This window comes from Amblyomma maculatum, chromosome 1 (assembly GCF_055883805.1).
Source record: "Amblyomma maculatum isolate TAMU_Amacu chromosome 1, ASM5588380v1, whole genome shotgun sequence".
Lineage (NCBI taxonomy): Eukaryota > Metazoa > Arthropoda > Arachnida > Ixodida > Ixodidae > Amblyomma > Amblyomma maculatum.
In genome coordinates, this window is record NC_139344.1 from 452,165,606 (window position 1) to 452,177,441 (window position 11,836).

The following is an 11,836-nucleotide window of genomic DNA, read 5'->3' on the forward strand; positions in this document are numbered from 1 at the left end:
GTACACCAAAGCTCCACATCAAAGATTGAATTTTGGTGTTGGCATGCTGGCTTCTATTTGGCTTCCGCATGGAGAAAGCACGTAGACACGCAGTTTGAAGTGGGAAAGTCACTTACTACGCGGAACGCGTACCGCCAATGACTTGGCAACGACATATTAGGCTCGATTGAGTTCCTATGAATGCCCCAAGCCAGCTGCAAGGGATATGTTGCTGCACGTATTTTACGCGATGCCTCAATTGTGGGCTTCGGCGGCGGTTTATGGCTGAACCAGCCCCGCACGATATCGCGTAAAACAGAAGACTGAATATTAGGAACGTTACAAATGTTTTTATCACGAGTACATTTCCCGCAAATATCACTTCGTACTATAAGCTTTTCAGCTAATCTGTCGCCAGGAGATCAGAGGCGTTGCGAGAGTTCTATGGCAGCATGACCGTTTTTCACTTTGTAGTGGGAACGCCGCAGGAAAAAGAGAAATAGCTACATTTTAAGTATGAAATCCTTTTAGCTCCCGCTGTAGACGCACCTCCGGCGACCTTAGTTTTAGAACTGTGACCAAGAAAGCGAAGCTTAACAAGGTATTAAATACTGCTAGAGTGTATTATATGTAGCCATACCTGTTTCTATTCAAATGCGCTATGAACACCTGCAGCATAAAAGTTTGAGCAACTTCCAATAAAACCGCACGCCACAGATTCAAAATCCCAAGGTTGATTGCTCTTAGCCATTCTGTCAGTAGAATGTTTCTCGGCCATTCGACGTGGAAGAAAGTTGAGAAGACCTAGAGATAAAATACAAAAATTCTTGGTCTTCACACCGCTCGCGCGTTTAGACTCGCTGTTGCCTTCAGCATTGAAATGCTCGACTACAACCCAGGTAGCGCCGAACATGAGAATAATGATATAAAATTGTTGTATAAGTTGCCTGAATGTTGCCTAACGTTCTCTCAAATAAAATAACGTTAGTAGGACATTCACTACAGACATTATAGTAATACTGGCGTTGGAATATGTTATTATAATGTTGCGCAATGTTTCATTCTGCATTTTAGACAATATTTTATTGTTGCACACAAATGTTTTAATATTGTCCCTAACGTTAAAGTATTTCAGTGACGTATATAGCAACATAGCATATGCATTTCAAGCACCATGTCCCAGCACTTTTGCCCCTTTTTCTTCCAGTAACACAGTTTTTTCAATAACTCTTTTTTTAACTAAAGCTTTGAGATGATGATGATGCCCGCCGTAAAAAGCAAACACAGCCCTAAAATTTTATTTCAAATGTTTGTTGTGTTACTGTATTGTGGGATTTGCAAGGTGTGCACGCTATGTATCATGACGAGCGATTGACCTATATTGTTGTGCAAGGTTGTTCTAATTATAACGAATGTTGTATGTATGTTGCATACATATTCACTTTGTTAAAATTTTTATCGAAACATAATATCAACCCTAATATGTAACATTGCTAAAACATTATTAAAAAGGACATCAACAACATTAAAATAACATTCGATTTTATCAAAAATAACATTTATCCAATATTTCGGTGCTACCTGGGGAATCCTGCAAATTGGAGCAAATTCTTGTGTTTTTAATCGACACGGCTCACAAAGGTTCCGGCATAGCATCATATTTCGCTGCCTACATTACTTTACCCAGCTGTGGACAACGCCAGCTTGTGTCCCTGGCTCGTGCTCTGCTGCGCGGCACGAAGATTCTAGTGCTGGACGAAGCCACGTCGCAGATGGACCCGGACACGGACCGCAAGGTGCAGCAAACTTTGCGGGACAACTTTTCACACTGCACGCTCATCACCATAGCTCATCGACTCGACACCATACTGGATTACGACAGGTTGGTGACGTCACAAAGTATTGCGCAAAGTTCTTCCTAGATTGCTAGCATCGAGCTGTGTGAACAATTGAACAGTCTTGTTTGATATTGCCATGTTGAACCTATGTTTTGAAATTTCCATCGGACTCGGATATGGAGGCGATTAACAGCTTCAAAGCTTACCGAAGATAGGTGATAAGAAATCAACAACTGTTACGCATATCAGCGTCAAAAATGAGCCATATTTTGCATTTGCTCGCGAATTGGGCCCCATCTCACTTCGTTATGCCACAGATCCTGATTTTTTTACTGATGAACTCAAGATCATTGAAAACGACCATCATCGCTACTGCTTGCAGGATACCGGTACCATGTGCTGTAATGTAATAGCACACACTTGCCCAGGTTGAAATAATGGGACAATGTTGCTCAGCGCACTTTGTAATCTTAGTCCCCACCCACGGAAACAAGTTACTCGCCTGAGACATAACTGTAGTGCAAGAAACGCACAGTATACACTAGGCAGAAAGACACATAGTGCCTAAGTGCTTTATCGTTTGTGTGTGTGTGTGTGTGAAAATGTGTGTGCGTGTTTGTAGATGTGTGTGTGTGTGTGTGTGTGTGTGTGTGTGTGTGTGTGTGCGTGCTAAAAATTCTTATGTAGTACTTGCTTTAAATGATGTGTCCAAATAGGGCTGATGCGACACAACGCTCATTTTACTGAAGTTACCGTATAATCCAAATGATAAGTTCTATTTAACAACGCCTGAATGTTTCGTTAACTCTCCCACGTTAACAGTTCGCTGACTGCAAGGTCGCAAATATGCCTGCAATTGTTCGCGAGGTTAGGATGCATCGGAAGAGCACTACACATAACGCATGCATGAATGAAAACCCGGTTTCCGACGGTTTGCGATGACGCGATGCCATGACCAGTAAGCTAAGCAGGTGCGAAGAGGAGGACAAGTAGAGTAAGTGAAATGGAGAAGGCATTACTATATAAAGCACGAACATAATAGGAAAGGAAGTCGTTGATTTGTAAAGTGTAATTCTTACTGGCATTTGAATTAAAATTACAACTACCGTAACAAATAAAATTTGAATTGTTCTTCGAATTGGAATAAGAGTTCTGTAATAGAAATTCAAATTGAAAAATGGAAATAAGAAAATGCAATTGAAATTGCTGTCAAGGAACTGAAACAGTTTTCTAAATGAGAACTGAAAATCTCATCGGTAGGAAGCAATTCAATTCACCACAGAACATTCACAAAATCAGTGCCTACAATGTAAACGCATTCTCCCCCTCCTCAATAGCATTTTTTGCGCGAGCACAGTATTCTGTCAAGACTGATTCATGAGGGTATTTCGGATAGTTTGTGAGTGTTTGATATTCATTATCATCTTCTTCAAACAGGTGTTTCTGTCACTCAAGAAACTTGTATATACATGCTTGAGTTATCCGCGTATTGGGCACAGATAACATCACAGGCGCGACTTCGCAATTTACCTTGGAATACATGTTTTGGAGCAAAATAAAATACGCACGGAAATCAAAGAAGAGACACTGTATGTTCCTCTTTTTCAGGGTGGTTGTAATGGGTGATGGCCGAGTTCTGGAGTCAGGGTCTGTTCATCAGCTGCTTGCCGACAAAAGCTCTGCTTTCTACAGCATGGTACTCGCTGCCGGCATGGATGCTGAACTCAAATGCCAAAAGATAAACGGGTCATTAAATAATCCTAGTCTGTTATAAGTATTTAGCATAATAAAGCGACATGTATTTCGGTACATTGCTTTTATTCTCAAGAGCTTCTGATCTAATGATGCCATAACCGCGCTGATGCTTTAAATTCAGCACAAACGTCCGTGCATCGCGGCAAGGATTCATGTGACTTCGCCTCCTCATCGAAGCTACGGTCCCATTTTCATTGCCAGCTTGTTTCCGGGTTCAGTTATTTCCCCGTCTGGTTTGCTAATTGGGCAGATACCGCAAATATGGGCATCAGACTACAAGCGTCTCTAAGTCCTCAGCAGGTAAAGCAAATATATACCGAATGCTACTATGATAAATGTGCGGATGTACGTATTCATCTGCGAAGAAGCCTAACCATAGTGCCAGAGCACAAGGCTACTTTGTGCGTATTATCTATCCGTGTCCGCAAGCAGAACCAGATGGTGGAGGAAGCAGTATGTTAAACTCAACTAGAAGCTCCACCCGGGGCGCAAAACATTAGTTGTGTTGAGGCAGCTGAACTTGCAACAGTGACCGATGAATAATTTCCTGATAATTATTCCTGTGAAAGCCTTCACTAGTTGGTGAAACTGCCACTCATTGTGTTCGGCGCTCTTTGGCCTGATATGCCATTGCGCCTTTTAAATCCACTGTCATCATCATCAAAACTGCCACACAGAAATAAAGATTGGTACATCTTGTTCTCGAAAAACATATCTGTTAAAAAGCACCCGAGGAGGCAGTTTGTTCGGAAGACATCTCTTTAAGAATACTCTACTGCCTCAGCTGTCAAGGAGGCGTTATGATTCACCAAAGCGGCTCATACTGGAACTACTTAGTCCACCGAAAATTTCCTGCCTTAGTCATAGATTGCAATTATTTACACGTATCTGTATGCAGAAGGTGATGACAGCGCCTGAATAAAAACCAATGAAGGAGTCATGACACAAAATAACAGCTTGAGGAGCGAGTTGGTGCTTCATTGTACCCAAAAACGTGGTGCAAAGAATACGATCCCATGAGAAGAAAACACAACACAGGCGCACTTGTGCTGTGTTTTCTTCTCATGTGATTGTGTTTGTGCGCCACATTTCTGAGTCATGAGACCAGTTTTAGATAATGAACTTTTATTGCATCTTATTGCCGTTGTGCCAAGCAATTAAACCTCAAAGTTGAAGCTCCATTGGAGCTGCATATATGTTTAAAACTGGTATTTCTTTTCCCTCGTGAACAGTTTGCTGATCTGGCCACCGGCGTAGCCGGTAACGACATCAGCCGACGCCATGTCGTCTGCTGCATGTTCTGGTTTGGTTTGTGGGGTTTAACGTCCCAAAGCAACTCAGGCTATGAGAGACGCCGTAGTGGAGGACTCCGGAAATTTCGACCACCTGGGGTTCTTTAACGTGCACTGACATCGCATAGCACATGGGTGCCTTGCTTTTCGCCTGCAGCGAAAAGCTGCCGCCGAGGCCGGGATTCAATCCCGCGCCCTTGGGAACAGTAGTCGAGTGCCGTAAGCACTGCGCCACCCTGGCGGGGTATGCTGCATTTTCTGTGCACGAGCTGGGTCAACCGCTTTTGCGCTATTCTAGGCACTATAGTTACGCGAAGCCGAGCCGATGTGGTGGACAAAACAGCAGTTATGCCGCGACCCACTTTTCGATCTCTGTTAGCGCCTTTAATCTAGGCAGTAGCCGCGCTTGTGGGCTGGATTCAGGATTACGTCGGCGGCCAAGTACGCAAGCCGCATGAGCTGGCCCGCACGAAAAGTGTCCACACTGTGCATATACTGAAACACGTCTCAAAAGCAATACATAAAATGCGCATAGAATGCCGTCCGACGGCGCTTTTGTACAATCTTCGAGTAGCACCCGACCAACCCCGTCCCGCCCTAGCAGCATCGTTTGTGCTGCTCGTTGTCAGGCCCAAGTCTGGCTCCAGCCGCGTCACGAAGGTATACGATAAGCTCATGAGGGTTACAGCACAGGATACCGCAAGCTTACAGCAATGGTGCGGCCCGCGAGCGCGACTGACGACGCCGCTCTGGCCGCATGCTTATCCTTAATCGTTGATAGGCCTCCATTTGCTAGCATCGAAACCACAGCTGACGCCAATTTGTAAGTGATCCGCGAACCGTTTATTAAAAGAGCCACTCGATCATGAAACGTCCTTCCAACACCATTGTTTTTTAGTGAAGGAAATGATTATTTTTGGCGACGCCTTAGCAGCGGACCTAGCGTACAAGAACAAGGGCACCACACCTTCAGATGCTGCTAAGCGCAGATCTAAGCAAAAGGCTCCCATCGTATGGGTCTGCATTTCTCAAAAAGAATTTATTTTTCAAGTTCTCTTTTCCGGGGCCTAAAATGTGACGAGAACAAATTGTAGAATGATTTCTGACACAGACGCAAGCGATGTGCCGTATCGCTGGCGCGGAGCGCTTGCGGAAGGTTCCAAGGACACGGCCGGCGTGGCGGTGTTTACGGCGGTGGGGGCAGTGCTGCCTTGGACAATGGCCGCAGTCGCTCTGAAGGCGGATGTGTGGGCAAGAACTAAATGGCGCTTCACTGCCGTCTGTGTTCTATTTTCAGAAACATGCTGAGTACATTCAATTGGAGTAAGGCTGGTAAGTGCGAACAAAATAGTGTATTGGCAGCTTGACGTCACCAATCGTCTCAACATGGCGATCGCTGTAGGTGAGAAGAGCTTCGCGGCGTCAATTTTAGCCACTTATTTAAAGTAAAAATGCGTATAAGGCCCTAAAATTGCGAAAATAAATAGTAAGGTACTATCTCCTATACTACAAAACTGCAATACTACACGTTGGGCTGCAACTAGACTCTTTTTACTTTTTAATGGCATATGCTTTTGTTCTTTTGCTCGTGTCATCGCATGTCTAGCATATGCGCCGTCCTGACAGTTCTTCTGAAAAATAAGTTTACGGCCTAGAAGAGCAGAAAGTTGGACAAGTTCGCTGACTTTCAAGGCTAAAAAAAGCGCGAACTGGGAACAAGGACTAAGAAAGAATGACAAGGACACGCCAGACAAGGACATCAAGGATTGCGCCTGAAGCTGAAGCTGATGAAGCTAGCGTACATTAAAGCAACGACTTCATATGTACGACTGCCACCTGCCTGCCCTCCTTATAGACTTAAGCTCGCTTTGCTAGTCGCATATCACCAATGTTTTTATTATGGGCCGCTATTAATCAACATTCTCTAAATAGTGTGAATTCTCAAGTTACTTGATGATATTGTTAAGGAAAACGTACACAGCGCTAAACGCTAGATAGCTGTCAGAAGAACACACCACCAGAGCTAACCCAGCTTAGTCTGAGTGTCGTCTTCTTCACAACACACCACACCAGCGCGTCGTCGTCATCTCGATATTGCGCACCGTAACAGTATTCCCCGCGCGGGAGAAGCACCGTCCCGGTGCTGCCTACATAGGAGAACTTGAATGGTACGGTTTCAGACGGGCGACGTGCGCGATGTCTCGACGAGGGGTTGTTGAAGGATACTTGGGCTGTAGAGAAGCGATCTCATAGGTCACATCGGTGACTTGTCGCAGGAAGTAGTAAGGACCCACGTAACGAGGCAGAAGTTTCTCGCACATGCCCACATGGCGGGCCGGAAGCCAAAGTACGAGGGAACCAGGAGGGCAGTGGACGACTCGGTGATGAAGGTCATAACGACGCTTTTGAGAGACCCGAGACGCGCCAAGCCGGTCTCGAGCAATGTGGCGGGCGGCATCAGCGCGGGCGATGGCATCCGAAGCGTAACTACAGGAAGAGCCATCAAGAGGCAGCAAGGTGTTGAATGGGAGTAAAGGGTCGCGGCCGAAAAGTAGATAGAAGGGAGAGTATCCGGCGGTATCATGGCGTGGGGAGTCATAGGCGAACGTGACGAAAAGTAAGTAGTTGTCCCAGTCACGATGGTGATCGGACACATATATAGATAGCATGTCGGTCAGTGTGCGATTAAGGCACTCAGTACAACCGTTGGCTTGCGGATGGTAGGCTGTGGTGAATTGGTGACGAGTAGCGCATGAGCGCAGAAGGTCATGAACCACTTTAGAAAGGAAACAACGGCCACGATCTGTGAGCAGTTGACGCGGAGTGCCATGAATCAAGATTACGTCATGCAAAAGAAAGTCGGCAACGTCGGAGGCGCAGCTGGTGGGGATGGTCCTGGTTACAGCATATCGGGTACTATAATCAGTCGCCACAGCAATCCATTTGTTTCCAGAAGTCGACGTCGGAAAAAGCCCATGGAGATCAAGGCCCACACGAGAAAACGGCTCAGTCGGTACTGAGATTGGTTGCAGGGGCCCACTATGTTCAAGCGAGGGTGTCTTACGGCGCTGACATAGCTCACAGCGGCGACGTAGCGACGGACAGAACGGTAGAGACCAGGCCAGAAAAATCGGCATCGCACACGGTCGTACGTGCGTGCTACACCCAAGTGTTCTGCTGTAGGGGCGTCGTGAAGTTGGTAGAGGACACTAGAGCGTAGATGAGCCGGAACAACCAGTAAAAGGTCCGCGCCATCTGGACGCATATTGCGACTGTATAATGTCTCATTATGCAGCACAAACACGCTGGCGGAAGAATCGGGGTTGTTGCGCAGCTAGTCTATAATTGGTTGCAGGGCAGGATCATGACGCTGTTCGGAGGCGATATTTATAAAGTCCGAGATGGACAAAATGTAGTCGTCAGCAGTACGGTCGGACAAATCGGGAGGATCTACGGGATGGCAGGGCAAGCAGTCAGCGTCTTGGTGTAAGTGGCCGGACCTGTTATACTACAGTAAATTCGTACTCTTGTATTCGCAAAGCCCAGCGACCTAAACGGCCAGTGGGGTCCTTAAGTGAGGACAGCCAAAACAAAGCATGATGGTCTGTCACTACACAGAAGGACCGCCCAAACAAATAAGGGCAGAATTTGGTCAGCGCCCAAACAAGTGCAAGGCATTCCCGCTCTGTAATTGAATAATTCCGCTCAGAGGACGAAAGCAGGCGGCTGGCATAAGCAATGACGCGGGAAGACCCATGCTGGGACTGGGCAAGGATAGCACCAATACCATGGCCGCTTGCATCGGTGCGTAGTTCGGTAGGTTCAGAAGGATCGAAGTGCGCCAGAACAGGTGGTGTAGTGAGGGCGGAATATAAGCGTCGTAAAGGCATAGGCTTGGTCACAACCCCATATGAAAGGTATGTTTTTTTTTTTCGAAAGAAAGGTAAGCGGACGAGCGATGTCTGCGAAGTTCCGAATGAATCGGCGGAAGTAGGAGCAAATGCTAAGGAAGCTTCGCACGTCACTTGAGCTACGCGGGGTAGGGAACTCGCGCACGGCTCGAACTTTGTCAGGGTCGGGCTGAGCACCATTTGCGTCAACCAAATGGCCCAGGACTCTGATTTGCCGCTGACCGAAGCTGCATTTTTTGGCGTTCAGCTGAAGACCGGCGCGGTGAAAAACGGCCAGGACTGTAGAAAGTAGATGAAGGTGGGTTGCGAACATGGAAGAGAAAAACGACGACGGCATCCAAGTAGTAAAAACATGTCCATTTGAAGCCACGGATGAACGAGTCCATCATGCACTCGAATGTCGCAGGAACGTTACAGAGACGAAATGGCATGACCTTGAATTGATAGAATCCGTCGGGGGTGACAAATGCGGTTTTTTCGCGACCACGTTCATCGACAACAATTTGCCAGTAGCCTGAACGCATTTCGATGGAAGAAAAATAGCTGGCACCATGCATGCAGTCAAGCGCGTCATAAATTCGCGGAAGAGGGTAAACATCTTTCTTTGTTATTTGATTAAGGTGGCGATAGTAGACACAAAATCTCCAACTTTCGTCTTTCTTTTTGACCAATACGACAGAGGACGCACAGGGACTGCAGGAAGGCTCAATAATGTTTTTCGCCAGCATCTTGTCAACTTCTTTCTATATATCATGCCGCTCAGTAAGGAAAACACGATAAGGCCGTCTGTGGATGGGGCTGGCGTCACCCGTATTGATTCGATGGGTCACGACGGATGTTTGGCCTAATTGTCGGTCCCCGAAATCAAATATATCAGTGTACGACAGCAAAAAGGTCGGAGAGAACTCTGGCTTGGTCATCTTACAGATCCGCAGATATCATGCTTGAAAAGTGGTTGGAATGGGAAGAAGCTGATATATGCTGCGCCGACAGATGCTGAGGCGTTAGAGCAGCAACTTCGCAGTCCGCCAAAGGAAACAGGAAAGACCCCACGAAGTATATATAACGCCATAGCCTAAATCATTCTTCAGAACAGGTCTTTGCGGCCTAAGAGTAGCGTGTGCAAGCTGGGGTCGAAGGATAATTTAGGGCTGCACTATGATCCCATCCTCTCCGCCCAAAGGTGAAACCGGAGATGGAAGCATAGAAAAGCAAGCTTATGTAAAGAGCGGACACTGGAGTTGTTTCGCGGCCGAGCGCGTTAGGGTCGCATCACCCGAGAGGCGACGAACTGATGTGCGCTTCCACTTCACCTCAAAGGTAGAAAGTTTATCATACATACACCGGATTGCATCTGAGCATCCCGTTTCCATATAAACATTGATGTAACCCGATCATATGCTACCGGGTACGCCCGCCTCACCGCGTTTTTCAACCCGTCGCCTCATTTTGCCGGTAACTTGTTTTCTTTTGTCTTCCGAAATAATGTTCGTGCTTGTTGAGCTGAGAACGCTTTTAGCAAGTCGTTTTTGTGCTACGTGAACGCATTTTGTCCGTGTAAGACAGAATATGAGGCACGATGCACTTTGGCCGTGCAGCCACTTTTTGTTTTTGGGTCTTGTTTTTCTGAAAAACGCGTGTATTCCTTCTAATTTCTAAGCGTCCGTCGTCGCACCTAGGGTTTAAAAAAAACTTTATCGGGGCCTCACACGTACCATAAACCAAAATTTTATTCGGCACAAAAACAGTGTAATGTGCATTTGGGATCGTTTCGGGAAGTATGTTTACCTCACTGTATATGCACGATGCGGTTCGTAAGCACCATTTTACCCGGCAGCGTTCCTTGTAATGGCTAAAACATTCTCGTTGTGGTCGCAAAAGTGCTGCTGTCTGTTCGTGGCCTGCATTTTTGAGGACGTCTCCTGCTATTAGTCGTGTACAATATAGCTCCCTGTAATAGTATTGTCACACTGGTAGCGAACAGGTTTGACCACGATCATAGTATTGTGATACTATTCAGTAAATTTAAAACAGCCTATTGCTGAAGGCTGATTTACGGATATTCCGCACGGACTGTACGCGCATTTTTTCCTTCTTTATTTGTGTCTGTTTGTTCACAACTATTTTTGTGTTGTTCTCACTGGTGATGTTTTACAGGAAAACCACGCAGCGGGTATGCGCAATATTTTACCTTTCTTCGTGACACCGTGCCACGTGGTTTGCATACCTTCTATCATGCTGCTCTTTGTAATATAATACATTTCATAAAGTGTGGAATCCAGTATTCTTTCTTTGAAATTGCAAATGTAAACAAGATACAGCTTCCTATGCAAAATAGGGATCGCACCCCATGGCGCAAAGATTTCTTTTCCCACCATCCATATCTTCCTGTGCGGAACTTCTATAAGCAATTTAAAAGAGAAATTTTTCAAAGCAGGCTGTACGGGTATTCGTTTAACGCGTTTCTGTATATTTTGTCCCAGCCCAAAAAGTGTATAGTTGCCAGCATACAGAAACCGGCAAGGTCATTTGAATAAGATCTTTGTACAGCCTTTTTCTGGTAACCGTGATTAAATATTCCACTGAGCAACGAGTACATAAAAACGCATTGCTTGAATAATTTAGCGAGAATAACTAGGCGTTCCACTAATGAGATGAAAAGCATTTGATATAAGGACAATTGGCAAAGCTGTTGCCAAGCTTAATTGACAAACGGTGCCTAGAAAAGGATCGTTTACAACTCGTAAGAATGCCAAACGGTTAACAACTTGACGCAAGAATAGGTGCGAAAAAAATAATACACCATTCCGTAATCGGCTAAAAAGGTTGCTTCTACTTGTTTTCTCATAAATAGAAGCCCAAAACGAAACTGCAGAGAACCTGTGTATATTTTGTATATATATCCGTGAACAGTGCAAAACCTGCATCCAATATCATACTTTGTAGTATGATGTATGCGACAACATGCCAGAAATAAATTGTATGCTGTCGCGCGAGCAAACATTCAAATTTGTTTGCCCCGCATTTGTAAGCCTTGTTCCGCAATTTATTTGTCTGCCAT

General features: G+C 45.6%; 1 protein-coding gene across 1 annotated transcript in view; it reads left to right on the plus strand.

Annotated features, from left to right (window-relative positions):
• LOC146209663 (multidrug resistance protein mrp-7-like) overlaps positions 1–3,604 on the plus strand; it is an 85,203-nt gene extending 81,599 nt beyond the window's left edge. The window contains exons 13-14 of the mRNA XM_084580830.1: positions 1,667–1,861; positions 3,426–3,604. Of these exons, the coding sequence (XP_084436956.1) occupies positions 1,667–1,861; positions 3,426–3,591 (361 nt within the window). The 3' untranslated portion in view covers positions 3,592–3,604. The remainder of the gene's footprint in view (positions 1–1,666; positions 1,862–3,425) is intronic.
• The last annotated feature ends 8,232 nt before the right edge of the window (positions 3,605–11,836 follow it).